The sequence below is a fragment of the Watersipora subatra genome, chromosome 1 (genome assembly GCF_963576615.1).
Source record: "Watersipora subatra chromosome 1, tzWatSuba1.1, whole genome shotgun sequence".
Taxonomy (NCBI): Eukaryota; Metazoa; Bryozoa; class Gymnolaemata; order Cheilostomatida; family Watersiporidae; genus Watersipora; species Watersipora subatra.
In genome coordinates, this window is record NC_088708.1 from 27,451,054 (window position 1) to 27,475,243 (window position 24,190).

Consider the following 24,190-nt stretch of genomic DNA (forward strand, 5'->3'; position numbering starts at 1 on the left):
GTTGGTGTTAAAGTTTTCCACAATAAGCTGACAAGTCACTAAAAAATGTTGCACTGAGAATCGTTTTGCTACAAAAGAAGTTTATTATATGCACTGCGCTACCCAATGTTTGCCAGAACTGTCTCCAGGGAACCAGGGAAATGAACGGCGTGTCGATTGACCCATGGTAAGGAATCCAGGAAATAATATTTTCAGACATGATACAACGGCTTACATTCAGATTAAGTGTCAGAAAAATGTGGTTAGACATTACCAAATACACCAAACAGATTCCAGGAAAGCAGTCCATTTGTTTCTACAGCAACATCTAGTTAAGAGTAAGTACCTCATTGCCAGTAAGAAGACATCATGATTGAACAACAGAAATAATATTCAGTCTCTGTAAATCTATCACTCCCAATAATTAACTGGAGTAGATGATGTTGACTATAGAATAATCTATGAATTATATTATATAATATGATATTGTAAAAACATGAGTAAGAGTAAATATAGCATCACATTATTGGATGCAGATGGCAGAGTCACCAAATTATACAATATAGAATAGACAAGTAAAGACCAGATAGTGTAAAGCTCGCTACGGTATATGCCACCATCTACAGGAGATGTAAATATCATATCAAAAGTTGTGGTTACTGCCGGTGTACAGCCTCGTGTTTGGAGAGAAACTCTGAAGCAAAGTTGGAGTTCTTAACAAGAACAATGAGAGTTGGCAGACCTCCATAGACAATGTACCTGACAAGAGAATTATCAAATTGTTAAATTATTATTATTATTCCTCAGTTATTAATATGAAAATATTCAAAAACAAACTTTTTGTTGCTTTGAAATCAAACAGAAATATACAATTCTACTACTATTTAGAGAGTATATAAGGCTTTAAACTTACCGAGAAGTGAAAAAGGTTTGCACTTTTGAATGCGTCATTTTTGAGAATGAACACACTGGATGATGTTAACAATATAAAGAACCATTCTTGGTATGACTCAATACAGAGTGTATAGTAGTAATACTTACTTGTGATGACTCGGTACAGACTGTATGCTAGTAATACTTACTTGTGATGACTCCATACAGACTATGTTAGTAATACTTACTTGTGATGACTCAATACAGACTGTATGTTAGTAATACTTACTTGTGATGACTCAGTACAGACTGTATGTTAGTAATACTTACTTGGGATGACTTAATACAGACTGTATGCTAGTAATACTTACTTGTGATGACTCAGTACAGACTGTATGTTAGTAATACTTACTTGGGATGACTTAATACAGATTGTATGCTAGTATCAAAATTTAGCTCATAGAGCGATTGCTTCTCTCTATCCTCAAAGAACACCTAGAAGCACAAACAACCATAGAGCCAATCGTCACAAAAATAGCCAAATATTCATTGTCGAACAAGAAGTTTGTGAAGGGTTCTTCAGGAATCTATATACAGTATATACAAGGTCTGATCCAAAAGTTCCAGTAATGGAGATATAACTCATAAGTCATGGGAAGCCAGATCTGTTGAATATGGAGGATGTGGTAGAATGGCCATGTTGTATTTAGCGCAATACTGTTTCACAGAAAATGCAGTGTGGGCGGGTGCGTTATCATGGTGCAGCATTCATGAACCTGTGCACCACAGTTCAGGTCTTTTGCACCTCTTTCCCTAAGACGTCTCGAAATAGCAATATAAACATACTGATTCAGAGTAGTACCCTGTGGTAGTACTCATGGTGTACTACTTGACGAATATTAAAGATCAGCATGGTCTTTATGCCTGACGAACACATCTTCGCCTTTTTCGGTCTTGGGGAGCCCAGAGACTTTCACTGGCTACTTTGTAATTTAGTCTCTGGGTCATAACCACACACCCAAGACTCATATCCAGTTATTACATTCGAAAGAATGCTTTTTACCCTTAAACTTCCTTGAAAGCATTGCAAACATGCATCCTGAGCTCCTTTTGGTTATCAGTTAGCAAGCATGACATGAACTTTGCTACAACTCTTCTCATGTTCAAATTGTCAATTAAAACTCTTTGAACAGTTCCAAAACCAAGTCCAGTCTCTCCAGATATCTCTCCAATGGTTAAACGACGATCTGCCGTGACTAGTGATCTCACACTGTCGATTGACAAGCAAGTTCTTGACAAGCAAGTTCGTGCAGAGACTGGTCTGCCAGACCTCGCATCATCTTCATTGCTGTCTCTACCTTCACAAAAATATGTGTCACTCAAAAACTTGTGTTATTTTTAGAGCAGCATTTCCAAAAGCAATATTTAACAATTCAGCTGTCTGAGTACTTGTTTTCCCTAATTTCACACAAAATGTAATGCAAATACGCTGTTTCGATTGATTAGCCATGACAATAAATCTGTTAAAAAATTGCTGGAAGCACCTGACAGGTCTTGATATATCGTCGACTCACGTGAGAACGCGTTGCTATAGCAACTTGAAATTTTGTGACAACACTACAGAGATGTTTCCCGGCAAACGCTGCAATGGGTTTTTCCATCGTGCAAATATGCAAGTGTGTACAACTCATTCCGCGAACTTTTGGATCAGACCTCGTATATATACTGTGTGCATATACCGTGATTATATACCGTGTTTGTATATATATTAGAGCTGCACAACGATTAAAAAGATTAATCATGATTAATAACTGGTCTGACCCAGTTAATCTTCGATTAATCTTAGAATTAATCTTGCAAAAACCTGCATATTCAAAAACAAATAATACAGCTACATATAGATTAATTATATTTTAAACAATTGTTAGCAGTAGTACATGTTATGTACAATGTACATAAGTTAAAATGTAATAATTAATATGAGTATGAAAACTGTCTATGAAAGTCTAGAGCCAAGAGTTGAGACAGCACAGTTTATTCACATTATCTGAATAAAGGGATGCCCTCTTCCTACATACGATATTGCCAGCTTTAGAGAATAGCCGCTCACATGGGACAGCAGTGCCGGTAGTCAGTAGTATTAGTTATTGTCTGCGACAGCTGGTGATGATTTCTGCACAGTAGGATGAGAATTAGTTAAAATATATCTTAATGATGATGTGCTGTGGTAGTAAGCAAATTCTTTCTGGCATATACTGCCCTTCGCTTTTTTGTTTACGCTTCCAACAACTTACATAAATGTGCTCCCTAGGGTGGAAGACATATTTCTGCTTTCATGTTCCAATAAAGTGTCAATCTTATATTACTAATATTCTGAAGCTGAAATATGATTGTGATTTTTTTGAAAAATGAAAATACATGTATAATTTACTTAAAGAAGTATTTAAAAAATAAACAAAAATAAACTGTAAGATATTAAATAATTCTGAAATCACTTTTGTTGCTGTTACCTAGAAACATGTTCAAACAACTAACAACATGGCCGCTTACAGTTAGATCGGCACGGCGCTTGTGCATTGTATTGTATAAACAAGTTTAATGTTAGCGACTCACTGTGTTTTCATAGTCGAGTGCAAAATAATTGTGGTTTAACTTATTGGTAAGAAAATGTTGCTTGTCATAATGTTTGTTAGTAAATTAAATGGTAGTAACCTGCTACGTTAGTATAATGTATGGTACTAAACAGTACTAAGGAAAGGAACCACATCAAGATCATCACCTCGGTTGCATTTTAATTGAAGATTAATTGGCCCAACTCAGTTAATCATTTATTTGTAATAGTTGCGTTAATCGTTTAATTAACGCGATCATTGTGCAGCTCTAATATATATATACATATATATTTAGAATAAAAATAGAGATTTAAAAATATATAAATTGATCTATATATAAATATATCTCTCAGTCTTTGTCAGTCGGTTGTGTGTCCAAGTATAGCGATTAAGATCCAGGAGTCCAGGAGAAAAATCTGCTTTGCACGAATTGAACTCGGAACCACTAGTTCTACAGACAGACAAGCTAACCACCATGCTATGTTATCCTTGCCATACTATGGAATAATTGCGCACATACTTCTGCAGCGCTTGCGAAAATACTATTGGTTACTACTAACCCATTTAAAGATCATGATGACGTGAGAGATCATTACATGTAACGATCACAAGCTGGCTTCAGATGAACGGACATGGCTCTTATCATAGTAAAGATTTAGATTAGCTTAAAGGTTGACTTGCAACAAAATTCACATTACAGTTATTTGGTATCATAAGATTCACCATGTTTTACTCTGTTGTAGGTGCAAAATATATTGAAATCTGATTACAAGCTCTTAAAAGCTAAAAAACGAACAGTTAATCGCAGCCACACGAGACCGCCGTAGTTTGGATTCTCTTCCCAAAACGGCTCAAATGGGACGTAGTTGTTACAAGATGGTTTCTGTTTACACATTCATGCAACCTCATTCTTCGAAATATTTTCACAAATATACTTCACGCATTCAATAAAACCATGTCTATTGTTCTTACGCGTCTATTTTATCGTCATTGTAATGCTGTCACTTTTAGCACTGATATCTTATAACTTACCGTAAAAATTTGTTTAATTTTTTAACCTTAGCTCGAAGGAGTACATATCCTTGTCTGATAATCATGACGAGCCTGTTGGTCACCTGTGATAGTCGAAAAGTGCTGCAGAAATTATTTGCGAAGTATTGGGTCACATGATCAGATTACGACTTGACGATTAGATCAAGCAGAAACAAAACTGTAAAGTAGCGAGCATCAATATTTGATACGGGGTCTTTGGTAAAACCCGAAGAATTGTCATAAACTAGTACTGCGATAAGTTTTATATTGAGCTTTTTATTGGCCTTTCAATTCACGTGAGAACATCACGTGACAAGACAATAACCAAATGTTATGACTACGTCAGAGAAATGAACAGATTCCAATCTACGGCGGCTTTTCATTTTTGAGCTTTTAAGAGCTTGTAATCACATTTCCACATATTTGGCACCTACAACACAACAGAGTAAGACACGGTGAATCTTTTGATACCAAATAACTGTAATGTGAATTTTGTTGCAAGTCAACCTTTAAGTTACTCAAATTCATTGGGTAATAATATTAAGAGAATGCAAAGAACATTTTAGTCACTAAACCTCACCCATAAGAATATACATAAAATTAAAAAAACTAAAATTTTATTTTGGTTCGGCGCATTTTACTTGTTCAGGTCAGTATTTCACTCGGCATTTTATTGCACATTTAACATGAGTAGCTTCAATAGATGCAGCTGATCTGTGACCATTTCAGCATTAATTCCTTATTTTACTTCTAATCACTCTTTCATTAATTACATGAATGTTTATGTTCACATTGCCAAATTCAATTAAACGATCTCGTGAACGACATCTGTCAAATACATAAATATAGCCATTATGTACAATTTTTCTTTTTTGCTTTACTTAAAATTTGTTGAGCCATAGTAACTCGCAACAAAAGATAAATTCTGAATTCGTAACCTTCGGCCAAATTTCTGCAACAAAAAGTCCTGCGCCAAAACATCTATGCCAAAACCTCCGGTTCTGTCTTGAAATAACATGGAACAGAGAATACCTACTGCAAAGAGAGACTACGCACCAATAACAATGAGCAGAAAAGACAATACTCAGAAGAGACAATGCTCAGCAAAGATCATGTTCAGCAAAAACGATATGTAACCAAGACAATATGCAGCAAAGTTAACGCTGAACAAAGACAACGTGAAGCAAGGACTTCTTAAGATATACATGTAAATAGATATCAGGAAGATATAAATAAGTAAGATATGATATAAATAAAAATCGGCTATTACCTCTATTCTGTCTAACTTGTATTTGAGCTCTTCATCCCAACTGGCTGAAGGAGTCTCAGGACCGAACACTTGGTACAGTAAGTCATATAGTCTAAGAAAAGAGAGAGATATACGTAGATTAGACATCATTTACAGTATCAACATCAGCATCCGAGGTTGACAGAGTTTTTAACACTCAGTGCAACTCACAAATGGCAGGTTCGATGCTATCATCGACTTTGCAATTCGCATACATAAAGTGTGCGCATGAAATAATAAGATTTTTACATAGCAGTACCTTTGTCATCCGTAACAAAGTTGCCCAAGTGCCAGGTCACCAAAGTGGCCATGATTCCTGACTCAAGTTGTATTGAAAGTAGTTAATGTATAACTCGCAGAGCATATGTACGACAATTATTAGGGTACTTGACAAGGTAGGCAAGAATTCATTTTACTATGAAAACGCATCATCTAAAATTGGAGCTGACATTTCAACAAGAAGGTGGTGTGGCCTAGAAAATTTAGCAACGCTCCAAAATCTTTATTAGCTGAAGCTCTAGAAAAGTAAGATGAAGAGAGAATAGCCTTAGGATATGCCTTAAGATATGCTTGGATGGAGTGTTAGAAGCTCGGATTTCACCCCATGGCCAGCCCAGATGGTGTGCAGTCTGCCCGCGCATAGATCTATTAACTATAATTAATATTAACTGTATAGTTAATAGGTCTATTGCCCGTTTGTACTGGAAACCTATGTATGGCAAACGCGTGCCTGGGGTGGCCAGGGCGACCAGTCGCCTATGCTTGACCTGGTACTGGCCGGGCCGGACAGCAACTGTGAAGAGACTCGCTAGAACAAGGACAGCCAGAAGGAGGCAAAGACGATATGCCGGCAAGCCCCAACAAAAAGTGGTGGTAGACTTGGTGGGGCCTCTGCTAACGACATCAAATACAAATAAGTGGATTCTGGTGTTAACTGACCAGTTCACCCTATGACAGGGCGCTTTGGCCCTTCCAGAAGCCACATCCCCATGGAGGCCAGTGCCCTGGATGAGATGATACTTCCTGATACTGGTGGGAAGGGGAGAGTCAAAGGGCAAGCTGAAGACTCTATGGTAGTAATGTCCTTTAGTCAGAGCAGCAAATTCAGTAAAACAAGTGCAGCTGGTGCACATTCTAAAATGTCTATATGTACTGACCTAGTAGTCTCATTAGCCTGAGATATAAGGTCTGTTTGCCCGTATTCTGGGTACATGAGGAGCAGCGGCCAGTGCATAGTACCAAAGTCATCTACGAATACTCTGGCGCTGGCAGCCTCCGTGTTGGCAGTCCTTCCAAACAGACTCTCCCACTCCTCACCTACCATTCCTTCCTCGTCATGGTCTTCACCGTATACACCCCTTAACTGTATACTCCTCAGCTAAATACACAACCAAGGTAATAGTCAATTCTAGAAACATGACGTACCCGCTGTATAGATGCAAACATGCGCTAATACACTTCTGAGTGAAGATAACACGCATGCATATGTCGCTACTCAGCATCCTTTAAACTCTGAAGAAGGAGAAACAGGAACTTCTAAGCAAACCTTTACTGCATCTAACAATGTTTTTCTTTTCTTCTCTTGCTTTCTCTCTTTAGCCTGTTCTTTTCTTTTGTCTCTCTCCTCTTCTTTCTAAAAAATATAAAACCTATCCATTTGAATAAGTCACACAGCACCGTAAGAATGAATGATTACAGGTGACGAGCAAGGTCTAGCAGCAAGTCTTATAGTACCTGAAGTTTTTCACATGTCTGTCGCAGGTTGAGCAGCTCTTGGTGAGAAGGGTCGATCAACAGGCCACTCTCTATCCATCTCAAAGCTATAGCAAACTTACGCATCTTACATGCGCAGTTGGCACCTGTAACAGTTGACCATTATATCAGTACTGCTGAATGCCCGGTGTTGCCTCGGTAATAAAAAGGTTTGCACAGAAAATTCATTTTATTCAACATATGCAACATTTGCCATTCTAACTTTTAAACATTATACCATTAGCAAAGTGTTTTGTGCAGCTCGAATAAATTTGGAGAAAAAATATAACAATTGTAAAGGCGTTTAAACGTGAAATAATTAGCAAGTAATGGCTGGATAAAACCTGTTTTGCTACAATGAAAATGATTTAATACTGATACAATTAATAGAAATTGAGAAAAAAAAATCATGAATATGTTGAATTAATAATAACAATGAGTACATAGAAGTATGTGTATAAAAAAGGTTACTGTTTCAGCAGAAGCTCGTTATATTCAAAGTTTTGATGAGTTATACCGATACTGCTTGATAGTGGTACAACTCGTACAGCAGTGAAGCGCACAAGGGTACTTTGCATGACAGAATGCACAAGGAAGGAGAAGGAATGTAGAGGCAATTGCAACTCGAGATAATACAACTGTCCACGTGAAAAGTATTTAGATTTTACAAATTTAGCGATTGCCATTAGGAAGAACCGGAAATTGAAGGAGAATAACACCACATTTGAAATTGAAACGGCCATAGATATATATACCTAGATTGGCCAATAAGGAAAAAGCCTGTCAGACATAAATAGCAAGACGTAACGTCACTGTATTGTACCTCACGCTTGACTGCACTGCTGTTTACAATGAATCTAATGGGAAGAAGGTAACAAAATAACATTTATTTTCACATAAAAACCTTCTTGTATACATAATCCAGTAAACTAAAGCAATTCTGTGATAATATCTGATAACCACCATAGATTAAAACTATAAAAGCTATGAATTGTTGCACACAAATCATGAGCCATCATGACTTTATTTGCAACCTCTCTTATCCCCATTCTCTCTTTTCCCCTTCTCCAAAGAATAAGTTAGAAGGGGAAAAGAGAGAAGGGGAATGGAGAGGGGAGGGGAAATAGCCCACCCACTCAAAGAGCCAGACCTTGGCTAGGTAAATAGACTAATATGCTGAACTAAACATGACTAAATATGATGAGTATGCAAGTATGTCTGAAGTCGAAAATGAGACAGAATGGTTATTTTACAGCTGGCTATGTAGCTGGCTAGGTCACCAAAGCCAAAGTGTAATGATTGTATCACTAGCATCGTTGATGTAAACCAAGCAACGAATTCCCTAATCACAGTTAAGAATCAGGGTGGCTTGACTTTGTCTTCGCCTGTGGTGATTGAGGTTTGCAACCACAGCGAGAAAGCGACAAGAGTGTTGCTCAGTAGTGCTAGATTGGTGACAAACTTTGCCAGGCTAGCACTAACTGCCACCACTAAGAAGCCAGTCACGAAAGGACAATACCAAGTTATTTGTACAATATGCAAAAGCAAGTTAAAGGTTGACTTGCAACAAAATTCACATTGCAGTTATTTGGTATCATAAGATTCACCATGCCTTACTCTGTTGTGTTGTAGGTGTGAAATATATGAGAAGGTGATTACAAGCTCTTAAAAGCTAAAAACCTATACAGTCATACTTCAACTTACGAGCTTAATGCGTTCTGAGACTGAGCTCGTATGTTAATATACTCGCATGTTGGTGCAATTTATTTATATATCGAACAATTAAATATATATTGCTTGGTTTCCATCCTCTAAAAATGCAAATAAAACACTCAAAACAAGATATTGTAACAGAAAGAACATGTTGGTTATTGTCATAATTTACCACATGCTTTCAAAAAGTAACAATTAAAAAATAATACAAAAAATGTGATTATTTAAAATGTAAAATTAAATACATACAATAGCAGCTAATGCTAGCATTTGCGAGGGAGGGAGATATAAGTTATCCTTCATTACAACAGTTGTCTTTGATAAATTTGAATTTTATCAATGTCTTAAAAGACAAACTCAGAAGCAAACCTAAAAGCAAACTTTCATTTTTAATTTGACGTAATTAAAATTTCTTCGGCGTTCGTAGTTTAAAGTTTCTCGCTGGTTAGCTAATTTTTCCTTTGTTTCGCTTTCACGACTAGCCGGCCGTCTTAAAATAAATCTATCTAAATACGTTCGCCTTTGTCGCCCTTTCAACATGTTGCGACTAGGACGAACACAGGTGTCGTCACAAAGGATTAATGCACAACCACTAGCCAACCTGTCCGAATGTCTATTTTTATAGTTTTGATAGATAGCACCGGCCTTTTCACGTAGCATCATTTCAGTTACGCTGTCACCGGACAATTGTTTATCTTTTACCCAATTAAATGCCTGAGCAGTCTCTCCATCAGCGGTCGTGAAGATCGCTGCGCCGTTTAGAAACTATGGTTAGTCCTTTTGCGAACTAAATGCCCTGAATATAATCCTTCTGTTTGATAACTGTGAATGTATTTCTGTCATATTGCTGAGCTAGCTCAATCACACATGCACATTTCGCATATTTTTCAATAATTTTCTGTTTAATATCAACTGTTATCATTTGCTTTTAGACATGTTATCAGACATTTCTTTGCATCATCTTTCATTTTACTGGCAAACTTTCAGTCAACGCAGAGTACTTTTAATTCACATACAGTGTAATTCTGCACTGAAAATCGCGCACAAAAACGCAGTACCAAAGTATAAATCTGAGTAGTTGAAAAATACAGAGTGATGCTGTTCTCATAAAACTCCTTCGGCATACTTGGCAACTGACTCACGTGCTCGTATCTCAAACATGGCTCATATGTTAGTGCTAAAACTTGCTTAAAAGCTGGCTCGTATCTCAAGTTTCTCGTACGTTGGAGCACTCGTAAGTTGAAGTATTACTGTACTTAGTAATGTTTAGTTCAACATGATATTAGTCTTTTACCTAGCCAGGGTCTGGCTCTTTGGGTGGTTTGGCTATTTGCCCCCCTCACCTTTCCCCCTTCTCTACTTTTCCTTTCTCACTTCTTCTTTGGAGAAGGAGAAAAGAGATAATGGGGATAGGAGAGGGTTGCAAATAAAGCCCTGATGGCTCGTGGTTTGTGTGCAACAATTCATAGCTTTTATAGTTTTAATCTATGGTGGTTATCAGATATTATCACAGAATTGCTTTAGTTTACTGGATTATGTATCCAAGAAGGTTTTTATGTGAAAATAAATGTAATTTTGTTACCTTCTTTCCATTAGATTCATTGTAAACAGCAGTGCAGTCAAGCGTGAGGTACAATACAATGACGTTACGTCGTGCTATTTATGTCTGACAAGGCAACCGATGGGAATAGCTATTATTGGCCAATCTAGGTATATATATCTATGGAAACGGCTCATTTGAATATTACATATTAAAAAAGAGTAATGGATTTTATAAATACATTGTAGCTTTTAAAAAACTTTCAAAAGAAAAACAAACATAAAAGGTAATATTAATTAATAATCAAAAGTGCATCTTTAGTTTGTAGCCTGCAATCGCAGTAAGAATAGATAAGATAATAAAGAATAATAAGAATGGCTTAGCCTAGTGGTTAGGTATCTGTGTTTGTAGTCGTGCAGTTTAAATGTTGAGGGTTCGAATCCGGTTCGAAGCAGATTTTTCATTGTTTTTTAGTAGATTTTAGTAGCTATAACTGGGAACAGGAACGACAGACCAACAAAAGACAAACAAGCTTTTATATACATAAAAGATTAACTCTTAAGCATGTACAAACAGCCTAGTGAGATTTTAATAGCATTCTAACTGTTAGCTAATAGCCGGACTGCTTCAGAAACCTGAGATTTTAGAAGTAAGTAACGACATGTGTATGATGTTACAATACACAGTAGTAGCTTCTCCTAATTTGCAGTTTTTAAGGAAGAGACCCGACAGAATAATACAATTATTAAATTTACTGACCAACACTTTATTCATATTAGCTGATTCACCGTTGCTGCCAATTGGTTTTACTTATTGTCATAAATTTTCCAGTGTTTCATGTTCGCTGACTTACTTTTCCTATTACCGTATGTCCCGGCAGGCAGCATATAAGCTAACCCTGGAAAAACAGCCCTGATATCAGGAAATTTATAATTGTAACCCACCAAACGTATCTATAAAAGCAGAAGATCGCGGAAGTAGAGCGGCTTTTGCAGGATTAGTACAAAACGTTTCTGATTGGTGAGTAGTTGGATAATTAGCCTATCATGTCTCCGCATAATCGAAAGAAAACAATAATCTGTTTGCGTTGAGCCAATGAAAAACATGTTTGCATCTTACGCTAACCTTAGTTTTGCTTTGCAAAAACACTTTTTATAGCTATTTCTTCTTCGCAGTCATCAGGTGCATTGCAGCTACGTAGGTTCACTAATTGTAGATCAATAAACTTCTTATGATTATCTATTGGGCAATAGTAGTAGTGACAGTGAGTATTTATTTTCAACAGTAATAATAATGCCTCAAGCTATAGCATTAGTGGTAACTTGTTTGACTCGAAATATGTTATCTTGTCAACCACGACAGTATGAAGACGACAACAAAGTGTCCGAACTCATTTTGCGACACATTTATAGCCTTTTTATGAGATCAGATGATCATTATCAAATTTTATGCTAATTAATTTAGTCAAATGTTATGACAACTTATATGCACCAATGTCAAATATTTGGTTTCAAACGTTTAATTGTCTCGGTAAGAAAAATTATTTGGTAGTGAAAAAGTAATAGTGGTAACAACTATTGTTATGTTATGTTGTTTACCAGTTTTAGTTTAAAGAAGCAGTGTATGACATTCTTTTTCTTTCAATATTAAGATCAGACCTTTCTTAGGTAAAATCTTTCCAACTGTACTAGCGATACTATTAATGCAATTGCGTGTGATGCGCGTAAAACGTAAGTGATCATGTGTATGACAAACCAACTGCAGACTGTTATTGCTGTCACAGTGTACTATTATCAAACAACAGCTGCTTCGCATGTTTGTGCACGCTCTTACCGTGAAAACAAAAGCTGAACAGAACCAGGCTAAATGCACCAGTTCCGCTGCATGTTTTTTCCGATGAATCTTCACAAGCAGCTTTTCTTCAACTGCAAGCCATCGCTACTGTATATAACAAACTGTAAGTAAAAGGCTACCAGAGGTATGCTTCGAGTCGTGGTTGTTGAAATTAAGTTAGCATATCATGTCGTTTGCTTTCAATCAGTGTGACACACATATAAGCCGGATCCTTTAGTTTGGTGATAATTTTTGCGTTTTAGAATCGGCTTATATGCATGGATAGAGAGCACTTTAATATACCTATGCTAAATCTAATCTTATTGACGTCATTTTACTTCCTACTAATAACTCTAAATCTAGTGAAGAGGTCGTATCACCGTATTGGTATCAAAAGGAGCTGTGAATAAAACTTTTATAAATAAATCCCCTTCCTGCCACCACTGATGACCTTGTGGGTGACTGAAACCTTCATCCGGTGATGGGAAGTCGACCACTCTAAGCAGCTGCTACTAGACCAACCCTATGCTACTCTTACTGTAGCTGCTACTGACTCACCTCGCACTATTGCTTTCATATGATCTGGTACAAACTTTCGAGCGAACACCACATCTTGAAAGGCTGATCTTATGTTTCCTGAAAAGTGAGCATGAGTAATAATATACTTGTAAACTATTAGGGCATGCTGCCTGCGTATCATCTCTGCATTAGATGCAAGACCGCGCAAGATATACAGATAAACCTTGTCCAGTGAGCATATCTTACCAGCAGGAATTACATACTAACCATAATATATTTGATATGTTCTTATAGAGCCCTGAGAACAAATTATTAGCAGTAAGTGAACAGCAAATTTCATGCTTGAACCATAGAAAATATGTTTTATGACCCGACCACAACGGCAAATATAGTGTAGTTCTTCACTTCCCAACTGGGTCATTCATTATCACGCATTTATACAGTTTCAGCTTATTTAAAACAATCTATTCAGAATGAGCATGAATATTCATATACAAATATCTATGTACTAATTGGAGTTAATTTCAACAGATTTGGCAGAAAACGCCTCTCAGCAACGGTATGTAAAAGAAAATTATTAATTGCAATAACAAGACAAATAGTTGCTGATTAGATTGTTATAAAAGGAACAAACTAATGTTTAATGTTTAAACAATAGATCTTAAACAACCTAACAAAATCCATGCAAACTGTATACTTGATTATAGCCACGTTTGACAAACAATCGTACATGTGTGTAATTAATAAAATGCCATGGTCAAAAGGTACCAAAACATGACTACAATAAAATACAGATTAAAGGATGTTGTAATCCTCTAGTTTGGAACTAACATAAACAATCAGCAAGAGAAAAATAAACAAAATATAAACCATTTTAATACGATGTAAGCATTACATCGAGCCTTAGAATGAACACCCCACTGGTTCCCAAAATGTTCTGAAGCCAGTTAACTTATAGTTGGCATATAATATAGATCTGGTCATTTGACGCTGTAGATTAATGTCTACTATATGAGTATCTGTACTACACTTCAGCAATTAAATTACTTACTCAGACATTGATTCATGCTAATGAGACTCTATCACATGCTTTCTATACATGACCATGGGATTTCTATATGTGATAACACATCTTATATACGTGATAACCCATCTCCTATACGTGACAATACATTTTCTATACATGACAACATATTTCCTATACCTGAAAATACATATTCTATACATGACAACACATCTCCTATACGTGACAAGACATCTTCTATATGTGACAACACATCTTCTATACGTGACAATATACCTTCTATATGTGACAAAGTGTCATTCGTATGTACCCAAGAGACTTTTATGTGAGGTAACACTATTGAGTAAGTATGAAAGTTAACTTCTATTCCTTTTTTAATTACACTAGAAGCCATAACGACAATATAGTTTTACATTAATAGCAACTGACCACACTAAAAAGGAAAACAACATGCCAATGGTAAAGCAAATCCAACAACACAAAGTGAATCTAAACAATAGAGTAAAAATGTAAGTTACTACCAAAGGCAGCCCTAATGTTTCTGTACGCAGTACACAGGAGCAAAGGCTATAACTCCCTCAAGTTTACAAGCAGAATAAAGAGCTAAGGTAGACTGACCAAGCCTATACTGGGCGGCAGCTCGGTTGGTGTAGCAGACAGCGTTGAGTATCTTGTCCGGGGACTGGCATTGTATGGCGACAGTGTAATTATCTATGGCCCAGCGGTACTTGCTGTTCTTAAAGTTCACATTGCCATCATCCTTGTAGTTGGTGGCCTTCTCTGTAACAGTTGACTAAGGTTGATGACTCCTGCAAAGGCTGCCTACCGTTAGTACATTTTGTGAATGAATAATGTGGAGTTGTGCTCTTTTGACAAGTGGTTAGCGTAACAACTTAACAAAGAGCTGGTAACTACAATAAGGTTAGTGAATCTCAATGTGTAATTGTGAGCTTGGTCAGTGAATGCAATGCTAGTGTTCGTAGAAAATTTCCAAACATTTTAGGCGGTTATATTTTTAATAGTGAACATGTACGCGGAACAAACTTGAAGAATGAAAGTAAAAAAAACTCTAGTAGATGATTTCTATTCAGTTTGTTATTCTAGTTTTGACTGATCGCTGATAGAGATGAGAGTAAATCAAATGAGTGCAGTTCAACAAGCCGGTTATTATAAGCCTTAGAATGAACACTGCACTGTTTACCAAAATGTTCTGAAGCCAGTTAATTTATAGTTGGCATATAATATAGATCTGGTCATTTGACGTTGTAGATTAATGTCTACTATATGAGTATCTGTACTAAGCTTCAGCAATTAAATTACTTACTCAGACATTGATTCATGCTAATGAGACTCTATCACATGCTTTCTATACATGACCATGGGATTTCTATATGTGATAACACATCCTCTATGTGTGAGAATATATCTTCTATACATGACAACATATCTCAGGGACTATACCTGACAACACATCTTCTATACATGACAACACATCTTCTATACATGACAATACATCACCTATATATGTGACAACACATCTCCTATATGTGACAACACATCTCCTATATGTGACAACACATCTCCTATATGTGACAACACATCTTCTATACATGACAACACAGCTTCTATACACAACAATACATCTTCCATATATGTGACAACACATCTCCTATTTGTGACAACACATCTCCTATATGTGACAACACATCTCCTATATGTGACAATGCATGTTCAATTCCAATAATGTTCAAATTCTAATGACAAATTTCGGCTGAATGGTGCCCTCCATGGTCATGTCTCGAGTTGAGATAAAACATTAAAAGGCAATCATCTTTACCCTTCTATCAGTTTTGCTGATCCGCTTTTTTACGCACATGGCTACTCCTTCAATTGCATTTTTATAGTAATAATACGGATAATTCAAAATTGCAATAGAATTCCTTTTCACTGATCATGGATGTTAGAAAACCAAAATTTACTGCCACTAATGAGATTGCCATGAAGAAACAAAATCACCAAAGTGCATGACAATCAGTGGATGAGCTTGGATAATGTGAAAGACCTCCAACCAAAACGTCGATGAAGAATTTTTCAAAATGCAACTTCCTGCTATTTCATCAATCCATGATCTTAGCTTTCTGGATAAGATAGAAAGAGCTAATCAAGAGACAGCAGGTAGAAGATAGCATTGACAGTATGTGATAGACTTGATGTTTACATACCAGTAGCATCATCACACTCTTCGTACTTTATGTTAATTAAAGCTTCCATCTCTGGAGTCATTGGCTTGCTTGGATCCCATTCAGTCATAAATGCGGGGTGGTTGACCATCGCCTGGTAAACACAGAGAGACATCAGCTATGTCAATTATTAGTTTGAAGCGGAGAGTGTTAATCCTAACAGCTCCAGATATCACTACTCCCACCTCTTCCATCTTTTTAAAGTCAAACGGCTCTATAGGCACATCTTTGTTGGCTTCGATTTTTTCCAAAATGAACTCCTGGAGATCTTTATCCATCTGCTCAGCAAGCAGTGCTCGCTCCTTGTTTGACATACTCTTTTTTCCAGCCATTCTATTTCATAGGAAAAAGATATATATTAACAAACAAAGGCACATGAATATGTGGCTTTGATAGTGGCTGTGAAAAAACTTGAGTGACTTGCAAAAACACGGAACAAAGTTCCTAAAATCAAGAATGATCAGTGTGGGTATGAAATATGATTAGTGTATTGCAGTTTTTGATACCATAATTAAATAGATAAAAGATTTTAAACAACTTTTAAGCTGTGAATAATGGAACTTTGTTTAAGAAAAGGAAATGAGATGAAAAACATATCAGCAGTACAGAAAACTTACAGTTTATATTGTTGCCAACAACCTAAAGATATACTAATCAGGGGCAAACCGAAAGGCAAGAAATGTATGACTGGATTCCAGCTCTATGCTGTATCAAAAGGAACGAAGACTGGGATATTCAAGAACCAGCTCGCCTGCGCACCCCATGAGAGAAAGGTGAATGGAGCAATATCTAAGGTGTTTAACACTGAAGAAGAGGCACAGAAATGGTTAGCCACTGCAGAAACACCAGTTACATACAAAGATCGCAAGCAAATCAAGAGTTCTTAAGAACAGGAACTTTAGTAGATAAAGATAACATTTCTATGAGTTTATCTCTCTCTGACCCCAAACTTCCAATGAGCAGTGTCATATGTTGTTTAGGGCGTATCAGTTGTGCGTGTATGATATTGTTATTGTTGTACTGTGTTATGTGAATGTATGAAGTATAATCTTGTGAGAGTAGATTAGTTTATTCTTGTCAAATCAGCTACACAACAGCAAGTGTGTTACCACATCAGTTTTACATCCAAGTATTAATCATGAGTTGATCACTAGTTAATTAGATCAGGAAACAGTAAAACCACACAATTCTTGTAAACATACATGGATGCATGACCTCGTGACCTGCCTGTCAGCCATTGCTATATACAAAACATCACAACAAGCAGCAACCTCGGAATACAAGAAACTTCACCAGCAGAGAGCAAAAATGGGATGTATCTCACTCTGATACAGCAATCTGAAGCGATCGAACGGCCGGAAGATTTAATCAAAAACAATCAAGACCATATCCAGCTTTTAGAATGTTGTCAGAAATTCATTAAAGTTCCACAACAACCTGACTAAAACAATGGCAAAGAATTCAACAATGGAATTCCAGAAACTCCAACAGCCCACAGCTCAAACACCAAGCAGTACATACTCGGATAAAGTGAAACATCCCTCCAACACCCCTACCACATCACTGGGCTCCCAGATACAGCCTATTCAATCAAACAAAGAACGAGGCAACATAATAAAAAAACAGAAAAAAAATTTCAAGCTAGAGCAATGCATCATCATCTCCATCATCATCTCATCATCTTAACGAGTTCAATCCAGCTACAATCAGAAGAATGAACAACAGTCATTTTGGACCAACATTAATAGAAAAAGTAACACCTTACAAACTAAAATCGCCAAATCCACGAATAACCATCAGCTACGAAACAATGGAAGTGCAGAGAATATGGTGAAAAACTGGTCTGATACTCCATTTGGTGGTTCATCAACTCGACTCACTATTGATCCCACAACAGTTAATAAAAACACCATCATGACTCACCATCACGATGAAAATTGCACCACTGGACTCTGATGATTCACTAGCATATCAGGATATTCTGAAATCTTATCTAGGTGCAAAAAGCCCTAACTAGACTCAAAGATGGCAGGAAGCTTTGCACATTTAGGATAGAATTTGAAAAGGTACATGAACGAACGAAAGCCTCATATGATGGAGTTATCTTATCATCACAAGCAATCATCTGCCACTGTCAGAAAATAAACAGAAATGGATAACAAGTAACACAGTACCGACTCATTTGAGATTGCGTATCTTCATGTTTGTGAATTAACCGGTAAGATTGATCAAGTGAGGTTTACTATTTACACACAAATTTAAAATACTCTGTCTGAAACATTTCTGAAGAATGACTCCGTCAGCAGTTATTTTGACATTCCCGGATATAACTTGATACGGAAAGAAAGGATAGAAAAGCAAGGTGGAGGCATAATCTGCTACATTGAAAAATCTATCGATTTTGAACTTTTAGACATTCTTCATCTACGTAGGTGATACAGTTGCTGTTAAGATCTAACACAGTCATCAAAGCAATTACATTGTCTTATGTGTATACAGCCACCAAACTCCGTTTTCACATAGAATAAACAGTTCAAACAATATGTGGAGACCTGCTATTCCGAATGGAGAGAATTATTAGTAGTAGATTTTAATGTTGACCTTAACTGCTCCATCAGCTCAAAAGGGTGAAAAAAAGATCTCATAGATCTACTCGGATGATTTCTGGTGCTGCTCGTGTTACCTAGATTTTCTCTACCCTTATATATCATGCTTATACAAACAATCCCCAACATTATTGTGATCAAAAGATTCACCTTGTATCCATGAGTGACCACTATTTAATTTCTGTTACAAGAAAATTGGGAGTTGCGCCTCAATAAAAAAGCTCAAGCACTAAAGTGTCATATCTGGCCTATTCATCCTTCCCTGCAGAAAATATTAGCAATGCGCTTACAAGTATGTAATGGAACAACTTTCTTTTACACAAAGATGGCAATGCTGTGTTTGAGGACTTTAATTCAACTTATCAAGGCCTGATCTCAAAGATGGTTTGCAAAAGGACATGGTATGTGAAAAGTGAAATACTACCTCCTGGATGGATAAGGAAGTACAATCACATATTAGGGAGAGAAATCAACTAAAGCGTGATAAAGACTGATTATCTTATAAGTTGCAAAGAAATCTTATCACAAATTTGATACATTCAAAAAAGAAGCACTACATAAATGATATCATCCGACAATCCAAACCAGGCAACACAAGACAGATAAGGAATTCTCTTGGTATGAAGATAGAGAAAGATGACAACATTCAAGGAATATCAGCAGAAAATTTGATGCCACTTTACATCAGTTGCATCAAAACTGTGCTCAGTGCTTCCTGACAGGAGTTATGATAGCCTTACAACTAACACACTTCATGTTAGGAAGGTTTCCTAGGTTTACACCTTTTCCAATAAAAAAGCTACCGGCCCCGATGGCATGTTTGCAAGATGGTTGAAAACTACTTTCCCTTAAATTATCCGTATTATTACAGACATGTTCAACCGAAGTTTAATAGATGGGATATTTCGAGACTGCTGGAAATTAGCAAGGGTTCTACCTATATTTAAATCAGGAAACCGTAAAGATCCTAATAACTATCATTCTGCATGTATATCTATATTGCCGATTTTAGCAAAAAGATTTGAAAAACATTTAAATCAATGCCTCCAGGATTATCGGCAGGACTCCAAGCAGCTTCATCACCTACAAACCGGTTTCAGATATAGCCATATGGACAGTGATGTAGTTTGGTCAGTAATATCTCTTTGCGCTCAAAGATGAAATCGAGGCGATTCCACTGCTTTGGTATTTCTTAACTTTGAAGGTTTACTTGCAACAAAATTCACCTTATGGTTATTTGGTATCAAAAGGTTCAACCAGTCTTAGTCTGCTGTGTTGTAGGTGCAAAACATGTGAAAATGTGATTACAAGCTCTTAAAAGCTCAAAAACAAACAGTTAATCGCAGCCATCACGAAAACACCGTAGTTTGGAATCTCTTTATTTCGATGACTTACTCGAACATTGTGGTTATTGTCTTGACATGTAATATTCTCACGTGAAATTAAAGGCCAACAAAAGGCTCAATATGAAACGTCTCGTAGCACTAGTTTATAACAAACACTTCGAGTTCTCCTGGAAAGCCCTTATCAAATAGATGCTCACTATTTTACAGGTTTGTTTCAGCCGGGTCTAATCATCAAGTCGTAATCTGATCATGTGACCTATACTTACTTCCGAATGGCGCGAACAATTTCTGCAGCATTTTTCGACTATCACAGGTGACCAACAGACTCGTTATGTTCATCAGAGTATGATATGCACTCTTTCGAACTAAGGTTAAAAAATTGAACGAATTTTTATGGTAGGTTTTCAGATATCAGTGCTCAAAGTGACAGCATTACAATGATGATGAAATAGACGCGTAAGGACAATAGACATGGCTTTATTGAATGCGTGAAGTATATTTGTGAAAATATTTCGACAAATAAGGTTGCATGAAAGTGTAAACAGAAGCCATCGTGTTCAACTACGTCCCTTTTGAGCCATTTTGGAAAGAGATTCCAATGTTCCGAATTTTCGTGAGGGCTGTGATTAACTGTTTGTTTTTGAGCTTTTAAGAGCTTGTAATCACATTTCCACATATTTTGCACCTACAACACAGCAAAGTAAGACATGGTGAACCTTTGGATACCAAATAACTGTAATGTGAATTCTGTTGCAAGTCAATCTTTAAGAAAGCTTTTGATTGTGTCAACCATGATATTCTAATGGTGAAACGAAATGCGATTAGAATGACAGGTTATCCAGTCAAATTACTTGCTTCCTGCCTATCAGACCATGAACAATTTGTAAGAGTTGAGAATGTTCAATTCAGTAGTTTGCCAATCTCATTCAGAGTGCCACTCGAGATACATCCTTGCTCTTTCTAATGTACATAAATGATTTGCTCCTAATGCTCTTGTTGAGTGCCGCCTATGCATAAGCTAATGACAATGTTTTCACTCGAAACTACAACGGAATCGCCTTGCTAAAAGGAGTGTAATTCTGATATCAATAAAATTATTCAGTGGTGTATTACCAATAATATGAAGATCAATATGCAAAAGTCACACTTTTTGTTGATCAGTCATTTCAAAATGGTTACCGTAATTTTCAATTTACATGTGGGAGATAACATTCTGTGACGGTAGAGATCAACAAAACTACTCAGCTTCATCATAAGTAATGACCTTACATGATCCAAACATATTGATCATGTTTGCAACAAGCTTTTATCAAACACGTGTTTTTTACCAAACAGTCCTTTTTTCGAGGCAATGCAAATATTTTATGAACAAAATGACAGTACTGTTGTTTTACTTCCAATTTTTACATTTTCATTTTATCAATGGCATTGATTTATATCGCAAAAAGGAATATTGCTTCTACATAAATCCATACAAAAACTTATGTACTACCAATCACGAATTCCAACTTACCACACTTCTACCCATCGCATCACAAAATTTTTGAACATTTTGCCTTATCCTAAATTTGCTCATTTCTGCATTTGTGTTAGAGGTTTCAAAATTCTGCATAAACTGTACCTAGAATATTAGTATTTATCCATCCACACATATGAAAAACATAGTTTTGTATTTCGCGACACCAACATACTACATCCACCATCTCGTTTCAGTTTATCAACTTTCTGTTAAGTACTACAACCTTCAATCCATTATCCCAACTCCTCCGCAATACTATTAGATTACCAACTTTTAAAACGCATTTGTTCAACTCACTTAATACTTCTTGACATCTGTTTGTTTTTTTTGGCATGTAATGAAAAACATGATTTTTTATGTCAAGTGGATTTTGGTTAGCAGACTAAAGGAGGTTGTCCAATCCCTGACCCTTTGTTCACAGGCATTGCAACTTCAAACTTTCTGCTGGTTTTAAAGGAAAAATAATATTTTGTATGGGTCCTGACAAGTGGAAATTGCCAGGGAGACACAACTGTCCTACTGGTGCACAGTGGTAACCCAGCCTCTTGGAGAGAACAAATCAAATTAATGCATTTCAAGAGATTGCCAACCTAGTTGCTTATTGAAGATGATGTTTGCTGGTATACTGTGACGCTGGTGCAATTTAGGAGATTGCCAACCTAGTAACTTATTGATCATGGTGCTTGCAAGTGCACTGTAGATCCTGATGCAATGCAGACAATTGCAGCTCGTTGATGCTTGTGAAAAAATACAGCGAAGGTTGTAGTTTGTCTTGTATTTTGCACAAGAATGAATATAACTATACATACAGAAGTATTTATACCCTATATGGTGGGTCTTAGCAAGTTCAAGAGGGTAAAAGTGAATGTGTCAACTATCTTAAGCGGCTAGTCATATAAGAGTTACAATGATTTGTAGTTAGTAGAAAAAAGATCCTGCCCTCAACTTATAGAACATGCCTATGCTTATAGAACACATCTAATGGTTACACACATAAAGAGATAGATGAGGATATATATTGTAGTTTATACGCGTCTACATCATTTGATTATCAATACCAATAAAAAGTAATACAAAGACGTTTATTAAACATCATCAACAATCCAAAGGCAGGTGAAAGTTACGATAAAAAACAAATTATTGTATATTTTGAATAAATTTATCCACAAGACAGCATTCTTCCAGCTATGTCAGTCGAGCTGGTTCTTTCTATTAAACCAATGATATACAGCCCCCCATGGGGGCTGTATATCATTGATTAAACGATGTGAACTATAGTGTACCGAGTTGTTGCTCATATTACGTACATTGCCTTACTAATGTAACTCACACGTCTAATAATTTTCTCATAATCATTCTAAGGTAATGGAGATCGAATTTGACCTGCATATATTCATACAGCGTTCACAATGAATGTCATAACAGGTTTACCTGGTAGGAATGGGAATAAACGTAGGCTAGATCTCAGAATGGAATCTGCAAAAGTTCAATTATATTATCACTTATTAAAATACATTAGCTATCATTTGTGTAAGCATAGCTAAAAATTTCTTATATAAATTGGCTCAACTTATGGCTTTGAAACCTTATTCTAAAGTTTGTGTGAGCAATCGCTTTCGACACATGGGCGAATTTTGCGAAAATATTATATCAGGGTCGCTAAGTCTGCCTAAGTTGCCTTAGCAGGTCTTAGTTGTATACGCAGGCGTCTCTTGCGTCTTCGACTATGCAGTGAGAACTCGAGTTACGGATGCTAGATCAGGTCCTATAGGTGCTATGCTGTGGTAAGGGTACAGCCAGAGCCATGTAGCTTCACCGAGTGCCGCGACCCATAGAAGCGTGTATGGGAGCTCGCTTGTTTCCAAACAAACAGGCCGCGCCTACAATTTTTATATGAGTAGTGAAGGAGAGGCCGCAACACTAACCAACAAAAATTACTTTGAGTTTCAATTTTGTAAAAATTATTTTTGAAATTACACATCATATAAAAAAACAAAAGCTACTACATGTAATAATTATTTGTAAAAAAGAAATTAAATGCAAAAACGAAAGGTATTGAAAGCGAGGTATGAATATTCCATTAGAGATCATTATGTCGATCGTGTTTGTTTGGAAACGAGCGTTTTTGTTTCCTGTTTTGGTCGCGGGACTTGGTGAAGCTGTACAACTCCGGAATACGTAATGAATTGCTACACAAATGCAACGTTTGCATAAGTATTAAATTGGAGTCGCTAGGTTTGCTTACGTAGCCCTCGCTCGTAATATTTTTCCGCTATTCGCTGCGCTGTTTTTGTTACACACGCGAGGCTCTAAG

The 24,190-nt window shown here is 36.6% G+C and overlaps 1 protein-coding gene across 2 annotated transcripts; it reads right to left on the reverse strand.

Moving 5' to 3' along the window:
* Positions 1-63: 63 nt before the first annotated feature.
* Positions 64-23,501, reverse strand: LOC137385706 (tetratricopeptide repeat protein 4-like). 2 transcript variants are annotated; one of them, XM_068072236.1, is made up of 11 exons: positions 23,308-23,501; positions 16,591-16,738; positions 16,388-16,499; positions 14,784-14,945; positions 13,181-13,258; positions 7,519-7,643; positions 7,331-7,417; positions 6,942-7,162; positions 5,767-5,857; positions 1,265-1,347; positions 64-738 (listed from the first exon to the last, which is right to left on the reverse strand). In XM_068072236.1, exons 2-11 carry the CDS (start codon positions 16,735-16,737, stop codon positions 636-638), a joined length of 1,209 nt encoding a protein of 402 aa, XP_067928337.1. In that variant the 5' UTR covers position 16,738; positions 23,308-23,501; the 3' UTR covers positions 64-635. The 2 variants fall into 2 exon arrangements, with proteins under 2 accessions (XP_067928337.1, XP_067928338.1); XM_068072237.1 differs by having other exon boundaries at positions 16,582-16,738.
* Between the last annotated feature and the right edge of the window lie 689 nt (positions 23,502-24,190).

What these genes read in the sequence shown, in the direction of transcription:
- LOC137385706 (XM_068072237.1), bottom strand. Translation starts at nt 16,737, where the DNA reads ATGGCTGGAAAAAAGAGTATGTCAAACAAGGAGCGAGCACTGCTTGCT. An exon ending in AGACATGTGAAAAACTTCAG is followed by an intron (nt 7,418 to 7,518) that starts GTACTATAAGAC and finishes TATATTTTTTAG; the next exon opens with AAAGAAGAGGAGAGAGACAA. An exon ending in CATTGTTAGATGCAGTAAAG is followed by an intron (nt 7,163 to 7,330) that starts GTTTGCTTAGAA and finishes TTGTGTATTTAG; the next exon opens with CTGAGGAGTATACAGTTAAG.